General features: G+C 43.5%; 1 protein-coding gene across 4 annotated transcripts in view; it reads right to left on the bottom strand.

The window, feature by feature from the left end:
• Positions 1-21166, bottom strand: part of LOC125466662 (paired box protein Pax-7) — a 128605-nt gene that overhangs the window by 12629 nt on the left and 94810 nt on the right. For all 4 annotated transcript variants that reach the window (XM_048561484.2, XM_048561486.2, XM_048561485.2 and 1 more), the window contains one exon: positions 3501-3747. In XM_048561484.2, the coding sequence (XP_048417441.1) occupies positions 3501-3747 (247 nt within the window). The remainder of the gene's footprint in view (positions 1-3500; positions 3748-21166) is intronic.

Here is a 21166-nt window from a genome sequence, read left to right on the forward strand (position 1 = left end):
ACAGATATAAAACATATGCCTCACTGTAAAACTGATGTAATGCACAGTCTCATTGATGTAGCACATGTGCCTCAGTGTTACAACTATCTAACATCCACTTCTCACTGTAAGACTGACGACCCACCCATCACACTGTAACACTGATATAACACACCCACCTCACTTTAGCACTGATCTAACACACCTGCATCACTCCAGCACTGATGTAACACACCCATTTCATTCTAACAAACTTATAAAGCACCCACCTCACTCTATGCTATGATAATAGTACAAGACCCATCACAGTAATGGTCTGCATGTGCTTCTCGCTGTAGCACACACCTATAAGACACACACTGGTAGTAACAGACATTTTAGTGTAATGTTCTGCTGTAATATACAACTAGTACTGTAGCATTTTTCTAAAATGCATCCAGATTATAAATACTGATATAACACACCCTCACTCTTATCACTCTGTCTGATATAACTCACACCCCTCGTTATTACACCGATATAAACACATACTGTAATACTCCTCGCAGTATAATACTGTTCCACAACAAACACCCTTCACTGTTTCATTCTTTAAAAAAGGACAACCTGCACTGTAAGACTGATATAACACCCACCACTTGTTTTAACACACTAATATAGCAGATGTCCCTCATTGTTACACTGATATAGCATGCACCCTCACTGTAGCACTCAAATGTAAGGAACACTTCTCACTGTAACATCTGATATAACATACACCCATCACAACTACATGAATGTATCTAGCTCCTCATTTCCCCCTTTAATACATCTTTATAGAAATTACAAACATCTGTAAGACTGATATAATATATATTTCTATAGCCACTACTTTCTGTTACACTAATAATAGCAGACATCCCTTACTATTACACTGATATAGCTCATTACCTCATTCTACCACTCAGGTATAAGACACACTTCTTACTGTAACACTTAGATATAGAACATACATCTCATTGCTACACTAATCAAACACACACCCTATGTATGCACCATGTGCACTTCAATATAACACATTTCCACTCATTGCAACAGCCCCAAGTATAAAATCTTGATATAATATGCAATATTACTGTACTATTTTGATAAGTTTCCTACTGTAACACTGATGTAATACACATCACTCACTGTAACATTGATAATATATACTCCTTACTGTAACACATTTATTTGACATATAACCCCACAGTGTTGCAATGATCAAAACAAATATAACAATATATCATACTGCTCATGTTGATACTGATAGAAAACATGCACCTCTCTGTAACACTAATATATGCACACCTATTCATATATATTCACTATAACCTGCTTAGATAATGCCAGCCCCGGCACTGTAACAAACTGATATAACACACACACCTCATTGCGATGCTCTGAGAGATCACACACATAATTGCAACATTATGATATAACACACATGTAACAAACACCCATCATTGTAATAGATGTATAACAAAACACACCTCTCCATGTAATACTGATATAACATCCATACCTTCTTACATGTTAATAAAGCATGTCTCACCATTGTGAGATTATGACATAACACACAAGCCTCGCTATTGTTTCTGCTATGACACACCCTCACACTGTTACACTGATCTCATTGTAGCATTTCAACATAACATAGATTTCACTGTAACACTGATAGAACACACAGTCTTCACAATAATACTGATATAATATACACCACACATTGCAACACTCTAATATAAACCACAACTTTCTCTATTACATCCAAATATTAAATAACCTATACATCATAACAAATTGTTTTATACTCCATTCGCCCCCCCCCCCACCATGTAATACACTGATATGGTACAGACACACACACACACACACACACACACACCTTGATCTGACACTGAAATTACACATGAACGTCACTGTAAGATGCTTACATAACACATAACTCTTCAGTTACATTGACCGAACAAACATCTCTCATTCTGTACATTAATGTAACACTCACCCACTCACTGTGAGACTGATATAATACACATTTATCACCTTAACACTCTGATATAACATACACCCTTGCTGTTATAACCTTATATAACACACAATCTTCATTGTAACTGCAGTGTCAGTGTAACTCCATTATTTAAGACACACTGATCACTCTAACACTGAAAATAAACCACAGCTCTCCGCAGAACACACTAATATGGGGATATGCTATACACTGTAATAAACTGATATAAAACATATTCCTCACTTTATCACTGTCAATAGATACACCACTTGCTGCAATACACTGATATAATACACTGCCCTCATTGTGACACTGTGATATGACATCCTTCAGGTGATACAGGTTGCATCCTGATATAATACACTCCTCACTGTGACATAATGCACAACTCTTGCCGTGACATCATGTTATAAGACAGTTCTTACTGTAACACTGACAATAACACACACCCCTCACCATGACACTCTGATATGACACGCACGCCTCACCGTGAAACTCTGATATAACACACACACACCCCTCACCATGACTCTGTGATATAACACACACCCCTCACTGTGATTAACACACAGCCATCACTGTGACACTGTGATGACACACATTCCTCACTGTTACTCTCTGATATAACACCCCCCCCCCCCTCAGCATGACCCTCTGATATAACACATACCCCCCTCACCATGACACTCGGATATAACCCATATTCCTCACTGTGATACAACACACATCCCTCTCTGTGATATAACACCTATCCCTCACCATGAGTCTGTGATATAACACACATCCCTCACTGTGACTCTGTGAAATAACACACAGCTCTCACTATAACACTCTGATATAACATACACACCACTGTAACACTCAGATATAACATACATTCCCTGCTGTAATGGGATTAAACTCATGCCTTGTTAATAATGTCCCAGTGGTGACTGATATTGTGTCTTCTATCAGTCTGGATGTGCTGAAACAACGCTGAAGTTGAATGTCAGAATGTGCTGCTCACTGACAGGTTCAGCAAGGTTTCTGTTGTTCAGAAGAATCTTTGTGCAGCAGATGGAGCTGGTTGACCAGGAGCAGGGAGGAATTGAAGTTGCATTCACCTTTCTTTTCTGATTTCTACGTTATTGTTGGGGTTTGTCTTTCCCCATCCCTTATCTGACAGGGGCTGCCCCCTGAGTGAGGCTGTTCTGTCCATGTTGAGTGGTCATTGAGGCTGGTTATGTCCTCCTTTACTGCCTAACAAAGGGCTGTAATAAGTTTGAGGGAAATGTGATTGGATCTTCTTCCTCCCTCCCTTGCCTAAGGCTGAGGTGTTTACTGTCGGTGCTCCTTGTGTTGATGGACTCACTGCTCCCAATGATGGAATCTGAACCCCAGTACCTTCTCCCCACCCCTTCCAACATTTCCCCCCCCCAAACCCTCCACCCACCTCCCCTTTCCCCTGTTACTGCTGTGCTTCCCCCCTGGTGTCATTCCAACGGGCAGTGCTTACTTTGTCCATATTGGGCATACTGGTAGCCAGGCACAGGGTCCATGCTGTATCCAGATGTACTGTAGGCGGGTGTGCAGTAAGACTGTGAGCTAGGCAGGGTCTCCACGCCCTTGATGGAGTCGGAGCGCTGGCTGCAGCTGGCGGACAGCGGGTTCGAGGTGTCCAGGCTCCCATGCAGTGGGGAAATGGAGAAATCATGCTGTGGCTGAGTGGGGACTGCTCCAGGGTTACTCAGGATACTCATCACCTGCAGGAAAGAGAGAGACAGAAAGACACAGAGAGAGACATAAGGAGAGGGAGAGAGAGAAAGAGAGAGAGAGAGGGGGACAGTTAATATTGAGATGGAGATTGGGATTCTAGCAGGGACTCAATGAAGGGAAGGGCCTGAGCTGCAACATAAGACTGAACTAACATGTTTCTGTGCAGGTGAAGAGTGCAACCAAAAATTCTAGCAAGTCCTGGATATCAAGGAATGTACAGGATGCAATAAGGAGTAAAAGGGAAGTTTATGGTAGAACCTGAGGGCTCAGAACACCAGAAATCCTAGAGGTGTATAGAAAATGTGGCAAGTTACTTAAAAAAGAAATGCGGAAAGTGGAGAGGGTGCATGACAAAACACTAGTGGGTAAAATAAAGGAAAATTCAAGGACATTTTAGAAGTGTATAAAGGGCAAGAGGATAACAAGGGAAATGATGGGGCCCATTAGGGACTTAAGAGGCAAATTGTTGGTGGAGCTAGAAGTAGGTGAGGTTTTAACAGAATACTTTACATCTGTGTTCATAGGGAAGAATGAGGTCTAGAAATCTTGAAAATGTACTGTGATATACTTGAACAAATTGGCATTGAGCTGGAGGAGAGATTAGCAGGTTTAACAGGCTAAGAATTTGATCAATCCCTGGGTCCTAATGAGTTTTGTCTGAGTCTGCTGTGGGAGGGAAGGGAGGATATTGCAGAGGCTCTGATATTAATTTTCAACATAGAGAGGAGAAATGCTAGAGGACTGGAGGACAGCCAATATGGTACCATTATTTGAAAAGGGTGGTAGGAATAAACCAGGGAACTGCAGGCCAGTGAGTCTAACATCAATAGTTGGGAAAACTTCTGAGGGACAGAATTGAAATCCACCAGTCAAGCATTAATAAAGGATAACCAGCATGGCTTCGTCAGGGGAAAATCATGTCTGACAGGTTTAATTGAATTTTTTGAGGAAGTGACTAGATGTGTGGATAAGGATAGTTCAGTGAATGTAGTCTACATGGATTTGGGTAAGGCTTTTGACAAAGCCCTGCAAAGGAGACCAGGTCAAACTGGATGCAACTTGTTTTTGTTCCAGCAGGAGAGGGTGCTGGTTAAAGTAGGTTTTTGCAACAGGAGGCCTGTGCCCAGTGCAATAGCACAGAGTTTGGTCTGTGTCTCTTGTTGTTTATCGTGTATGTTTATAGAACATAGAACATAGAACATAGAACAGTACAGCACAGAACAGGCCCTTCAGCCCACAATGTTGTGCCGACCATTGATCCTCATGGATGCACCCTCAAATTTCTGTGACCATATGCATGTCCAGCAGTCTCTTAAATGACCCCAATGACCTTGCTTCCACAACTGCTGCTGGCAACGCATTCCATGCTCTCACAACTCTCTGCGTAAAGAACCTGCCTCTGACATCCCCTCTATACTTTCCACCAACCAGCTTAAAACTATGACCCCTCGTGCTAGCCATTTCTGCCCTGGGAAATAGTCTCTGGCTATCGACTCTATCTATGCCTCTCATTATCTTGTATACCTCAATTAGGTCCCCTCTCCTCCTCCTTTTCTCCAATGAAAAGAGACCGAGCTCAGTCAACCTCTCTTCATAAGATAAGCCCTCCAGTCCAGGCAGCATCCTGGTAAACCTCCTCTGAACCCTCTCCAAAGCATCCACATCTTTCCTATAATAGGGCGCCCAGAACTGGACGCAGTATTCCAAGTGCGGTCTAACCAAAGTTTTATAGAGCTGCAACAAGATCTCACGACTCTTAAACTCAATCCCCCTGTTAATGAAAGCCAAAACACCATATGCTTTCTTAACAACCCTGTCCACTTGGGTGGCCATTTTAAGGGATCTATGTATCTGCACACCAAGATCCCTCTGTTCCTCCACGCTGCCAAGAATCCTATCCTTAATCCTGTACTCAGCTTTCAAATTCGACCTTCCAAAATGCATCACCTCGCATTTATCCAGGTTGAACTCCATCTGCCACCTCTCAGCCCATCTCTGCATCCTGTCAATGTCCCGCTGCAGCCTACAACAGCCCTCTACACTGTCAACGACACCTCCGACCTTTGTGTCGTCTGCAAACTTGCTGACCCATCCTTCAATTCCCTCGTCCAAGTCATTAATAAAAATTACAAACAGTAGAGGCCCAAGGACAGAGCCCTGTGGAACCCCACTCACCACTGACTTCCAGGCAGAATATTTTCCTTCTACTACCACTCGCTGTCTTCTGTTGGCCAGCCAATTCTGTATCCAAGCAGCTAAGTTCCCCTGTATCCCATTCCTCCTGACCTTCTGAATGAGCCTTCCATGGGGAACCTTATCAAATGCCTTACTGAAGTCCATATACACCACATCCACAGCTTGACCCTCATCAGCCTTACTAGTCACATCCTCAAAAAACTCGATAAGGTTTGTAAGGCATGACCTACCCCTCACAAAGCCGTGTTGACTGTATTTGATCAAGCCATGCTCTTCCAGATGGTCATAAATCTTATCCCTCAGAATCCTTTCTAACACCTTGCAGACGACAGACGTGAGACTTACCGGTCTATAATTGCCGGGGATTTCCCTATTTCCTTTCTTGAAGAGAGGAATTACATTTGCCTCTCTCCAGTCCTCAGGTACGACTCCAGTGGAGAGCGAGGATGCAAAGATCTTCGCAAGTGGCGAAGCAATTGCATTTCTCGCTTCCCAAAGCAGCCGAGGACAAATCTGATCCGGGCCTGGCGACTTGTCAATCTTAATGTTTGACAAAATTTTCAGTACATCAGCTTCCTCTATCTCTATCCATTCCAGCATGCACACCTGCTCTTCAAAGGTTTCATTCACTACACAGGTCGTTTCTTTCGTAAAGACAGAAGCAAAAAACTCATTTAGGGCTTCCCCTACCTCCTCAGGCTCCACACACAAGTTCCCTATGCTATCCCTGATCGGCCCTACTCTTTCTTTGACCATTCTCTTATTCCTCACGTAAGTGTAAAATGCCTTTGTGTTTTCCCGGATTCCTTCTGCCAAGCCTTTCTCGTGCCCCCTCCTGGCTCTCCTCAGACCATTTTTGAGCTCCTTCCTTGCCTGCATGTAATCCTCTCTAGCTGAACTTGACCCTAGCTTCCTCCACCTTATGTAAGCTACCTTCTTCCTTTTCACTTTATGATCTAGACATTGAAGGTTTGATCAGTAAGTTCACAGCTGACATGAAATTTGGTGGTATAGTAAATAGTGAGGACAATAGGGCAATATAGCTGTGATGGTTAGATGGGCAGAACAATGTCAAATGGAATATAGTTCTGAAAATTAAGAGATGATGCATTTTTGGAGGACTGTCAAAACAAGGGAGTACACAATGAATGGTAAAACCCTAGGAAGTACAGAAGGTCAGAGCAACCTTGACATGTGTGTCCACAGATGCTTGAAGGCAACAGGACTGATGTATAAGGTGGTCAGGAAGGCATGTGTGCCTCACTGTGTATGCCTTGCTCTGTCTAAACACCCTATGACATGGATGTCCTTGTATGTTATGATCTGCCCTTACTGCTCGCAAAACAGAACTTTTCACTGTACTCAGAGGCATGTGAAAATAATAAATCAAATCCAATCAAATCATTTGGGATATTTGGCTTTATTAGTTGAGGAATTGAATACAAGAGCAAGGAGATTATGGAGGAGCTGTATATAACATTAATTAGGCCACAGTTGGAGTGCTGTGTGCAGTTCTAGTTGTCACACTATAGAAAGGATGTGATTACACTAGAAAAGGTGTAGATGAGATTCACCAGGATACTGTCTGCGCTGGAGTAATTCAGCTAAAAAGAGAGATTAGACAGGTTGGGGTTGTTTTCCGAAGAGCAGAGAATGTTGAGGAGGGACCTGGTTGAGGTGTACAAAATTATTAAGGGCATACATGAGGTAGATTGGAAGAAACTTTTTCTCCCTAGTAGAGGGATCAATAACCAGCAGACACAGATTTAAGGTAAAGGGTAGGAAGTTTAGGGGAGAATTTAAAGAAGTGTTTTTTACCCAGAGGGTAATGGGTATCTGGACCTCAGTGCCTGAAAGGGTCATAGAGGTAGGAACCATCACAGCAGTTAAGAAGTGTTTAGTTGATCATTTGAAGTGCCAGACCATACATGAGTCAAGTGCTTGAAAATACGTGCTTAAAGATTTGTGTGGGCATGGTGGGTTGAAGGGGCTCTTTCTGTGCTGACAGACTCTATGACTGTGCAAAGTGAGACTGAGCTACAGAGTGACTGACACATGCACTGACCTCAAGCTGTGGTGGGAAATCATCACTTTTGCCAAAATTTCAAATCCCTGTCCACACAGCCTGTCCTCACGGTGGCAGTGTCAACACAGTGATCAAACACAGTCAGCATTACATGAGGCCAACTTCACATCAAATTAGAAGCGAGCGATCCCAGTAAATGCACACAATCCACAACAAGGGGAGGGAACTTCACTTTTTGAAAAGAACATGCTTGCCTCGGTTTACTCATCTTCGTGTCCCCTTTGGAAACGTACAAAGTAAGGTCAACAGTTTCTGAATAAAAATGGAACAATGTGCAACATCTGTAATGTTTTATCTGATCAGGACTGGGTGAGTGGGGAGGGAGGGAAGGAGGGGGTAAGGGGGAGGGGGGAAGGGAGTGGGAGCTCCGATCAGCTTGGTTGTCAATCACAAAGACTGACAGGGTTGCTCAGAAATTATAAACAGCCTGCAGTGATTATTGGAGGTGGATGGAGTTGGTTTGCTCACTGATCAAGACTCCCAGAATTTTCTCCAGACTGGGATGTTGGCTGCTCCATGGGCTGGGGAGGATGGTGTTTGAGATAAATCCAGGAGTTAAGTATAAACACAGAGTTGCAAATCACCCTCAGGGCATCTCGCACTTTCCCTGCGAGATAGTCATTTTTTGAGAAAAAGTAATTAATTCTGGCAACTTCAGAGCCAACAGCCTCAGGGAGTGCTTATCCCACAGGGGCCATTACTTAACTGACGCAAACAACAAGCTATCTGTTCCACTTACATGTGCTACTGCTAAAGAGAGAGTCTCACTGTCAGGACCCCTTTTAAAGAAGGGGTCAGTAACAAGGGGGCTGGAGAGGGGAATTACTGGGGAATGGAAGTGGATGGACATTTATAGAGGTGTAGACTTAGGGAGAGATTAAACTAGCTCCCTCAAACTGTTACTCAATATCTTTTCCTCCAACAGCTTGAGGACCTAAACCCTCAGTGAGAGTCAGCACCTTCGGGAGAGGAAGGGGAACTGTACCCCAAGGAGACTCAGCACCTTCAGGAGAGAAGGGGGCAAATTAGAATAAATCATTTAAAATTTATGCACTTTTTGGAAGTATTCTCTCAATTTGAAAATTGAAACCTGCACAAAAATGTCAAAAGGAAGTGTCCGTTTAACCCACCAGTAATCCAGTTTTTACTCACTTACTATTTGGAAGGATTCTCATGGAATACCAGCCTGCTGTTTTGAGGATAAAATTCCACAGCCTTTTTGTTGATTGTGACATTATTAAAACATCGTTTAAAATGCAAGCTGTGAATGGTTGGTGTGTGGGATCACTTCACCACTTAGCAATGTTACAAGGGCCAACAGACCCAGCTAAGCTCATTCCCACCCAGATACACTTTCATTCCTTGGCAGGGCCTGGGGATTTATGAAGCCAATGGGGCCAGATTCAGGCAACTATCACACATTACTCTCCCTCGGAGATTTACATCAGGAGGCTTTTGAACACTGCTGGATGAATGAAGAGTTTCCTCACTGAAAGGGCCAGTGACTCATGATAATATGTTTCTTATCTCCCTGTGTTTAAGGTCAGAAAGAGGGAAAGAAATATCTTAGTTTATTTGTTCACACAATGTCACCTGTCAGTGATGCATTTAGATGCAATCTTACTGCTAGATTGGCTCAGTCAGAACATTGTCAAGACCTTTACAATCCTGTGCAGAACTGGGATCTCTATGCTGTCATAGAGAGTTCTGATAAAGAGTCATCAGACTCAAAACATTAACTCTGCTTTCTTCTCGCAGATGCTGCCAGCCCTGCTGAATTTCTCCAGCAATGTCTGTTTTCGTTTCAATTCTCCAGTGTGTGCAGTGCTTTATTATCTATTAGTACAGAAGGAACATTGCACTGTCACAGGGACAGTAATGAGGGAGCTTTGCACTATTGGGCAGATAGTGTTGAGGGAGAACTTCTCATCTCAGTCTGAAATGGCTTACCCTGTATCCTTAGACTGGGACCCCTGTTCATTGGGAGCATCCTTCCTGTGTTTACCCTGTTATAGCCTAGGCCCTGCCTTTATCCTGCACGGTCTGTGGAATCTAAAGAAGATCTGAAATAGCTGAGAAGTACTGAGTAGGGTCTGCACTGTCAGACAAGCAGTACTAAAATGAAGTGCTCCACTCTTTGAAGAACATTACTAGGAATATCTGCATGGTTGGAGGGGATGGTACTGTAGAAGCGCTGCAGTTTCAGAGAGTTAGGACTGTGGGAATGCTACATTGTTGGGAGGACTATTATTTCTGCAAGAGGTTCAATCAATACCCTGTTTTCAGTTCAATATTAAATATTCAGACTGGCTCCTCATATTCCTCCCTCAAACAGTGCAGAAATCCATCTGTACAAAATCCAGCTGTACAAAATTGCTACCTCATATGTCTGCATATCACCAGCCACTGCATTTTCTGTATCTTTCCCTGGACTGGATACATTTCAGCTTGGTGAAAGTACAGAACAAATCAGTGCACAGCTGTGGGGCTTTAATGCTGTCTCAGTCATTTGTCTACAATCTTTATGCGATACTTGTTAAAGACTCTAAACCTCAAATGTTCTAGATTGTGTGCCCATGCTGCCCCCCACCCACACCCCCCACTGCACCCCCACCAACATACTTCTCCAGTATTAGGTTCTGTTTCAATGCTGTAAGACTCTATGATTCTATTGTCATTGCCAACAAATTTCTCCCAGCCTAATGCAAGCTGTTAGATATTAACCATGATCAGTGGATTGCTCTCTTGCTTCTAATTCAGAGATTTGTGGGTTTAGATCCCAGTGAATGTATGCCCCAAGCTGCCATTCCTTGTGCATTAGTGAGGGAATGCTACACTGTTAGATTTGTTGACTTTTCAATGAACTGTTAAACTGAAGTCCAGTTTGCCCTCTAAGATGGATGTTAGGTCTCCCAATGGAGCTATTCAATAAGGATGAAGGGATTCTCCGTGGTGTACTTTTAGTATTTATTCCCTCAACCATGGCAGATTATTTAGTTATGAACACATTGCTATTTGTAGGACCTTAATATGAATAAGTTAATTGTTACATTCTAATTGTGACTCACTCAGAGCTACTTCATTAACTTTAAACCACTTTGGGAGACTGTCAAGTTGTGGAAGGTGCTGTGTAAATACAAGTTCTCTCCTTCCTTTGTCAGAGGGGAATGTGTAGCTTACAACATTTAAGAGAGAAAGGGGTGTTTGATCATAAAACCAATCAAATTTCCCCCTTGTTCAGGCAGCAATTTCTATTTTTGTTTCATTTCTATAGCATATACAGTGCATTATTTTCTGTTAGTACAAAATGAATGTTGCACTGTCATTGAGACAATAATGAGGACGCTCTGCACTGTTGGACAGACAGTGTTGAGGAAGTTCTTCTCCTCATCTCAGTCCGAAATGGATCATATCCAAGTGTGCTAAAAATAATTAGGGAAGTAATAGCAGAGGCACTATTACACACACACTAAAAAAGATCAATGGAAAACAGAACAGTGCCAGAAGACAGACAGACAATTGCTCTGATTTCTCTACATGTAAAGGAAACTAGAACAAACTCAGGAAATTATAGGCTAATTTGGAAAGATTTGGAAAGATCAGCAAATTTTTTTATCAAAGCTATAACAAAAAAGCATCTAGGAAGAGTACTCAGCCAGATCCCAAAAGAAACGGCCAAGCTTGACACACCTGAATGAATTGTTTGAAGTAACAATATGGATATACAAGGGTAATGTCATAAACATAATATATTTAAATTTCAAAGATCCCTCAATAAGAACTGCACAGTAGACTTCTGGCTTGGGTCAGTACATTTTTATCAGTGACAAAATTCAGGACGAATAGCAAGCTGGCTACAAAACAGAAAGCACAAAAGTAGGCGTTAAAGGTAGTTACCAGTTGGGAAAACGGTGGAAGTGTTGCTGCAGAAGAATCAGTCCTGGTGCCTCTGTTGTTCGTAAACAGAGGAATTGGAAATAAAATCTTCCAATTTACAAAATACACTGAATTAGGCTATGTAGTTAATACTGCAGGTGGACTGCAGTAGAAAGACATTAATAAATTGGCAGACTAAACAATAATTGATGAACTTCAAGAGAGACAAGTGTGAGGCAATAGATTTGGGAGGAGGAATGAGGAGTCATATATTACTTGGAAAATTGCTATCCTCGTGGCATGGTACCTCAGTGGTTAGTGCTGTTGCTTTACAGTGCTAGGGACCTGGCTTCAATTCCACCCCCAGGTGACTGTGTGGTGTTTGCACATTCTCTGTGTGGGCTTTCTCTGGGTGCTCTGGTTTCCTCCCACAGACCAATGAGTGCAGGTTAGGTGGATTGGCAATGCTAAATTGCCTGTAGTATCCAGGGATGTGTAAGATAGGGAAATGCCAGGTTACAGGTAATGGGTCTGGGTGGGGTGCTCTTTGGAGGAGTGGTGTGGACTTGATGGGCCAAATGGCCTGTCTCCACACTGTAGGATTTCTATAAATGGGGCAGAGGAATCTAGGTATTATAGTTTTACAAATTGCTACATGTATTTACATAGGTTACCAAGGCCAAAAAAGCAAAGAATGCCCATCGTTCCCAGAGGGTTAGAACTGAAAAGCAGAGAAGTTATATTGAACTTGAATAGAGCATTGGTTAGACCACACTTGGAATATCATGAATAGTTGTGATCTACATGTTGTATACGAAAGTGAGGCATGGGAGAAGTAGAAGAAAAGATTTACAAGGATGATACCGCAGCTGAGAAGATGCCAGCAGGAAAGATTGAACAGGCTGGGGTTCTTTCCTCCTGAAAAAGAAGCTTGAGATATGATTGGCTGGTGGTCTTCTCGTTTATGAATGAGTTTGATAGCGTAAGTGTGAAGAAGACATTTCCACTTGGCACTAGCAGAAGTGGAGGCCAAATATATAAGACATTCATTAAGTAATCCAATAGGGAATTCAGAAAAAACTCTTTACTTGGAGAATGGCGAGATTAAAGAATTTACTTCCATAGTGTATAGTGTAAATACTTAAGGGGAACTAAATACACATGAGAGAGAAAAAAATTGAAGGTTATGTTAAAGAGATTTGATGTTGAGGGCTGGGAGGAAGCTGATATGAAATGTAAGCATCAACATGAATTTGTTCCACTGAATGGTTTGTCTCAAAGCTGTATTTTCTAACACTTAGGATGTACAGCCTGGCGATGCTGTTCTAAATTTTCAACTATCATTCAATATATGACTGAAGAAGTAGTAATTTTGGATCAAAAATTAAGCATCATCTGAAACAAAATATGATGCATTTGGCCTCAGTACCACTGGATATGTCTTTGAGTGTATGCACAAGTCCTGAGTTTAGCTGCATCGCCTCCCACAGTCGATCAGCCCAACAGCATGAGGGGATATAATCATAAGGTGAAAGACAGGGGTTTTAAAATGGATTTGAGGGTGGGTGCTGTAAACCTGGAATGCACTGCCTGGGAGGCTGGTAGATGCAGGAAATCTCACAAGGTTTAAAAAATTGGATGAGCACTTGAAATAATATAACATTCAAGGTTAGGGGGTCAAATGCTGAAAGGGGAATTAGTGCAGACAGGTTAGTACAGATTTGATGGGCTGAATGGCCTTTCTGTGCTGGATGACTTTGAGCAGGATAGTCCTCTGAGCAGTCCAGGTGAGCAGAAGATAGTGGAGCTGGAGTGCATGCTTAACTTGAACATGAATGCTGCAAAAAAAAAGACAACTCCGAAAGGCTGTTTGGCTGTGTTAGGGTGAGTAGAAGGGGCGACTGGGGGTAGGGGGGGTAGTGCAGGCATTGAGAAAAAAAATTACCAAATGGATTTTTAGCAAGAAATTGTCAACTAAGATGTGGTTAGAATGAAGAGAGGCAATTTAATAAAATTCTGAACTACCAGTGAATGGAAGATGCTTTTACTGTGCTAGTGTGCTGTAAATTTACTTTAAGATGCACTGAGTGACAGTAACATCTGTTCTCCCCCCATCTGTGATTTGTAATGAAAGAGTTTTTCTTGCTTTGTATTCTAAGGAGTCGAGGACAATTCCTGACTGCTGTGTGGTGTGAAGAACTGGGAGCTGTTGGCAAATGATTTCGATTAAGGTTGAAAGTTCGCTCTGTGTTCTCTCTGTCTCCCTGCAAGCTCAGTATTAGAAGTGCACTATAACCCCCGCAGGGCACAGGTAATAGACTACACCGAGCAACTTATTGGATCCAAACGAGGTTTCTCGAGATCTTTCGGTTTCCTCAGTCATTTCAATGAAAAGTGAAAAAGAGTCAAAGTACAAAGAGTGGCAAGGGCAGTCAGGCTTGCCTGAGGCGACACTGTTTGCAGCACTGATAGACAGAGTTTCAGAAGCCTGCCCACCAGTCCATCAGTCAGCCACTGTAATCTATATCGAGTGGAGAAGAAGAGTGAAGGGAATAGGAGAGGAGAAGTGGAAGCAAGGGGCACAAGACACCAGTTTCAAACCCAGAGCTTTTAAACTCCTTTTCTTTAAAGTCCCGCTTCAGGGTGGAATATCAGAAAGATAGCAAGGTCGAGGCAAGAGATGGTGGGGGTCACTGGATTTAAAAACGGGGAAAACAATGGGAAAATAGGTTTAAATGAGACACTAAGTGAATGCAATTCAGAGGGAGTTAATTTACTCGTCAGCTTACAATGGAATCTATGACCAAGCCTGATAGCAATTAACTGAATACCCAGGAAAACTGCAGCAGCATTAAAGGCCCAGCACAGTGACTGACAAATGCAACTAATTTCATGTAATTTAATACCTTTACTTCAATATTTCAGTTTGTGGTGGATGTTCAATTTTAGAAATATTGTTTAACTCTTTGGTGGATCACACCAAGTTAGCTCCCACCATCCCACACTGATGCGGCACCCACTGTTCAAACTATTCCCTCCCCCAATGTGTAACACTACACTGGCTTCTGCTGTACAACCGCTCTCCCACTGAGTGACACAGCACTGGCACAGTCTATCCAGTTCCTCTCCCACTGAGTGACACAGCACTGGCACACTCTATCCAGTTCCTCTCCTACTGAGTGACACAGCACTGGCACACTCTATCCAGTTCCTCTCCCACTGAGTGACACAGCACAGGCACACTCTATTCAGTTCCTCTCCCACTGGGTGACACAGCACTGGCACACTCTATCCAGTTCCTCTCCCACTGGGTGACACAGCACTGGCACACTCTATCCAGTTCCTCTCCCACTGAGTGACACAGCACTGGCACACTCTATCCAGTTCCTCTCCCACTGAGTGACACAGCACTGGCACACTCTATCCAGTTCCTCTCCCACTGGGTGACACAGCACTGGCACACTCTATCCAGTTCCTCTCCCACTGAGTGACACAGCACTGGCACACTCTATCCAGTTCCTCTCCCACTGGGTGACACAGCACTGGCACACTCTATCCAGTTCCTCTCCCACTGGGTGACACAGCACTGGCACACTCTATCCAGTTCCTCTCTCACTGAGTGTCACAGCACTGGAACACACTGTCCAGTTCCTCTCCCACTGGGTGACACCGCACTGGCACCCACTATTAACAGAAATCTCTTTGATGCCAGTTGGATCAACCTAGTGCTGACTTTGCAGAGAGCCTGCTTGCAGGGTCTAAACCTCATGTTACCCTGCTGAGGCAGTGAAGGTAAAGGTGCAATTGTCCCAGAAGACTCATTAGAGATGGTTGACTGGTGGTGAGTTTAGCATGTAGGTCACCATGTTTCAGGTGAGGGGCAAGATGGAGAAGGCAGCAACTTTATAGTCACCACAGCCGGTGCAGGAATTGAACTCGCACTGTTAGCATCACTGTGTACTACAGACCAGCCGTCCGCCCAAGTGAGCTAACCAAGTCCCAAGACAGTAGCTAGTACTGCACAGACAATGAAGCAGGCCCATTCGACTAAGTGTCGATTTTACAGGACTTACTGCCCTGGTTAAAAAAAAATCAAACAAAAATATCGAAGGAGACAGACAGAAGAATCTTCACACAGTTAAATGTACGGAAAATTTCAAATTAAGACTATGAGTGGAGGTAGTGTCACACTGCACAGAGCAAGATGAAGGGACAGTATATCTTCCAGCCAAAAGGGAAAGGAAATTCATTGGAAAAACAAATTGAGCTTCAAAACAAATTGTGATGAGTGCAATTATGAGGATTTTCATGCCTCATTCAATCTGTTGTAATTAATAGACCTGGACTGGACAGTGTTGTGACTGAGCCGAGCTGGCTCTTGTCTGCAAAGAACAGATGACAGATGATTTTCTATCCTGTGTCCATGTCACTCAGCTAATTGGTTGCCGTGAGTTAATGAAAAGTGAAAAGCTTTGAAAAGAAAACATAGGAAAGGTGGAGCTGGGAGGGAGGACGAGTGGAGGAGAAAAGAGACAAGGAAGGATGCAAGTCTACTCTGGGTTGAATTTGATGGCTACAGCAGGGGCCATGTTCACTGGCAGGAAAACTGATGGAAACACCATTTTCACCAGGATTATGCCTCCAGGAGCTGCCAGTCCTTAAGAAAGCTGGCCATTCCTCAGGGAAGATCGGGTGCAGCAGGAGGCCCAGACCAGCAGGTGGTGATGGAGGACCAAGAAGATGGTGAGTGGGGAATGGGCTCACTAGGGCTGGTCCTGACAAGAGATGGAGGCAGGTATAGGTTGGCACATGCAGGATCATTCGTTGGGGTAATCTCAATCAGGATGGCACTTAAGTATGTCCATCAACAGTGGCCTCGGGGCAGGAGGACCAATCGCAGCCTCCCCATACTGGGAGAGGGCTGTGTGTGATGGTGAGAAAGGAAGGTGACTGGTTCTCTACCCTCTCTAATCCTGATTCATTCCTGAGGTGGTGCAAGTTTCATTAAACTGTGTCCAAAACACACTATCCAATTCTCAGACTCCCCCATAATGACTCATAGCTTGTATTCTCACTGTGGAAATGAAGACGTTGTATTTTAATACAGATATTCCTCGTACATGAATTCTGTGTCCCCGTCAGCATTCTTCTACTTTCTTTCATGGGATGTGGGCACCACTTGAAAGAACCTAATTACTTTGTGCTGATGGGGAGCCCCTTTAGACACAGTGATAGCTGTGAGGCCCGAAGTTCAAGCTCCAACTGCTTCAGAAGTGTATAATAACGTCTCTGATACAGGAGGCTTAGGGGAGATCAAAAGGTTACCTTGAGCCAAGTGTCCTGCTCGGCCACTTCAGGAGCAGTTAAGAGTCAACCACATCGCTGTGGCTCTGGAGTCACATGTAGGTCAGATGGGGTAAGTATGGCAGACTGCCTTACTTACAGAATATTACTGAAACAGATGTGTTTTTACAGTTGATGGTAGTTCCATGGTCACTATTATTGAGAGCAGCTCTCAATTCCAGAGTCGCTCATTTAATTTAAACTCTACCAGCTGCTGTGGCGGCTCCCCAGAACATCAGTCTGGGTCTCTGATTTACTCATCCATTGATATTACCTTCAATTAATCCTCTCTCCGTTTCTCTTCAGTGTTATGTCTCTTCTCTAGGCTTTAGCCAGTGAAATGATGATCACGTTTGGATAAGGTTCTAGCTATGCGCAACGAGCAGATCACAGGCCACTGACCACTTTCTACAGCTCAGATTTCACCCTTTGGATTTACCTCTCCTTGTATCCTTGTCCACCAGTAAGAAGCAACTTAAGGCATTGTATGCACAGAGCATATGAAAACATACGGCCAAAGCTCAGATTGATAAGAGTGGAGGACAAGAGCTGGGGAATATCAACGCTGTGAAAGAGATAGGATCTTAAAGGAGGGCAGCCTATCACTGTGACAGTATGCATCATAGAGGATCAGTCAGTACAATGTTTTGGTTTTAAAGATTGCTAGTTAGTTCTCCAAATAAACTTAAGGCATTGTATGCACAGAGCATATGAAGACAATGTACTGAGATATGGAAACCATCACTTCTCCATTTGGATTCCCAGAATTAGAGCCCTTGATCCCAGGCACAATCCAAATATCATCAAATCTGCTCTTAAACAAAACAGGCAAATGACCTCAACTGTAGCATTCATCTGTTTGATGTACGATGCAGTGGTTTGTCTCCTTGTGGTTTATAAAGGTCCATGCACCAGTTTTTAAATCACTTATAACAGTGGTAAAGATGTTGGAGAGAATGCTCAGTATTACAAGTCAGAATTTTAATCAGATTATTCCAGAGGGAGCACCAAATGGCTTGGGTTATTAGATGGAACTACAAAGCAGCAGCAAAACAAATTTGTTATATATATCTCACCCTCTAATACTCCTTCCACTTCTGGGATAGTAAGCAGTCACTGCCACTGAACCCAATGCTCTGAGTTCAAATCCCACTCCAGCACTTGGCCAAGGAAGATGTAACCCTCCCTATCACTGTAACCTCCCCCACCCAACAGTCCTGTCACTGTAACCTCCCCCACCCAACAGCCCTATCACTGTAACCTCCCCCACCCAACAGCCCTATCACTGTAACCTCCCCCACCCAACAGTCCTATCACTGTAACCTCCCCCACCCAACAGCCCTATCACTGTAACCTCCCCCACCCAACAGCCCTATCACTGTAACCTCCCCCACCCAACAGCCGTATCACTGTAACCTCCCCCACCCAACAGCCCTATCACTGTAACCTCCCCCACCCAACAGCCGTATCACTGTAACCTCCCCCACCCAACAGCCCTATCACTGTAACCTCCCCCACCCAACAGCCCTATCACTGTAACCTCCCCCACCCAACAGCCGTATCACTGTAACCTCCCCCACCCAACAGCCCTATCACTGTAACCTCCCCCACCCAACAGTCCTCCCTATCACCGTAACCTCCTCCAACTTACAACCCTCCCTGTCACCGTAACCTCCCCCACCCTACCGCCCTCCCTGTCACCGTAACATCCCCCACCCTACAGCCCTGCCTGTCACCGTAACCTCCCCGTCACCGTAATCTCCTCCACCCTACAGCCCTCCCTGTCACCGTAATCTCCTCCACCCTACAGCCCTCCCTGTCACCGTAACATCCCCCACCCTACAGCCCTCCCTGTCACCGTAACATCCCCCACCCTACAGCCCTCCCTGTCACTGTAATCTTCTCCACCCTACAGTCCTCCCTGTCACCTTAATCTCCTCCACCCTACAGCCCTCCCTATCACTGTAATCTCCTCCACCCTACAGTCCTCCCTGTCACCTTAATCTCCTCCACCCTACAGCCCTCCCTATCACTGTAATCTCCTCCACCCTACAGTCCTCCCTGTCACCTTAATCTCCTCCACCCTACAGCCCTCCCTATCACTGTAATCTCCTCCACCCTACAGTCCTGTGATACTCCTCATGCACATTGCTGATTGTAATCCTGTAATTGTAATTGTGATTGTAATTGTAATAATGAAGTCATGATTGGTGATCATGCCTTTATTAGTCCAAAGCTCTGAAATTCCTATCTTAAATGTTTTGGTCTCTACTTTCTCTTTTAAGGCACTCCTTAAAACCATGCTGTCTTATGAAGTTGTTGGTTCCCTGTCCTAATACGAGTTTGTGTCACACGTTAGTCAATGTCTGTTTCAATCCTACAAGTTGCCTCAGGACATTGCTACATGGAAGGTACTATAATAATGTGAGTTATTATTGTTTATATTCCTGTTTCTTTTCCCAAATCGTCTGATTATAATGGGCACTGGATCAAACAGCCCAGTGTTATTTGAATTCACTGTTAAAATCGTCCCTGAATTGTGAAGCTTTAATCTCTCATGGTTTTGGGTCTTGTGATCGCTATCCCAGAGTGAAGAAATATCAGGAAGCATTACAGAGCTGGATGTGATCCACAGTTTGTTGGACTACTCACTTATTACTTTATATAACACTGAACAGTTAGGACACAGCCCCCAGGTGTAAAAACTCTGTCTGAGAAAATAATAACTGGTTGTAGACTTGAATGTAGTGTCTCTCGCTGGGTTTATGTTGAGATACTGAGCAAGTGAGAGAGAGAGAGAGAGAGAGAGAGAGAGAGAGAGAGAGAGAGAGAAGCTGCGATAAACATTATCTCCAACTCTAGGGTGTATATTTGTCCCCCAGAGAATCAGAGCACATAGCAGCTGTTTCTCAATCACTCTATTCATGCTTGTGATCCAATAATGACTAAGGGAAGCTGATGTATTAATTAAAATACTGTATGTGTTACTACACTGATAATATTGACACCAGCCACCCCAGGGGCTCATGAAATGAATGCTCCATTCAGTAGGGTGCTGAAGCAAACAGACCACCAATATGCCAGGTTCAAGCCTGGGTCCATGCTGAGTACCTTGGGCTGCAGGTTACGGTTCAATGAATTGTCCTTCCTTCATAAACACCCCAGTCAATGGGCAAAGCAGCCAGAATTCCAGCTGCTCAGCGCTGTCGAGTAACTCTTGCTCTTGTTTGTTTCAGATGTTGGACAAAAATGTGATAGGTGCTGGCTGTAATAACACTCGCCTCTCCTCTGGTTTATACTACTGTGGCTGACGTAAACTCGGACACCAGGAAGGAGTGCCCAACTCAGCAGGTATACAAGAACCAGCACCTCCAGGAAACCCAATTACACTGTTGCTAACATATTTGGATTGGATATGACCAGGCCAAGTAAGGAAATGGTACAAGGGCCCAGAACATATTGGTCACTATCTGATGTGATAGATAATTGTCACAGGTACCAGAAAAAAATATTTATTTTGCATTTATATTTATTGTTTGAAAAGGTAAGTAGCTGGATTGTAAAACTGCTACATTACTTTTATTGGTTTGGAGGCAATACCTGAAATAACTTCTCTCTTCCTGAAATACATACCACGGTATTGGCTGAATCGAAATCTGTTCCATTTCAGTGTGTGCATATCTCTGGGTTTACAAACATGACAACCACTGGAACAGCTGCTCTCTGTTACCAACTGTGACCGATTAATGAGAGGTTAATATTTCACATTAAAGTTTCATTTCAAAAAACCTTTGACACAAATTTATTCTGAAAAACTGTCAGTCTCCGAGTTCAGATTCACCAACAAGTATAAAAAGAAATCACTCCATGCACTGCTTGTGCAAGCTATGAGTGGTGAATGGAAG

Source organism: Stegostoma tigrinum, chromosome 28, assembly GCF_030684315.1.
Source record: "Stegostoma tigrinum isolate sSteTig4 chromosome 28, sSteTig4.hap1, whole genome shotgun sequence".
NCBI lineage: Eukaryota > Metazoa > Chordata > Chondrichthyes > Orectolobiformes > Stegostomatidae > Stegostoma > Stegostoma tigrinum.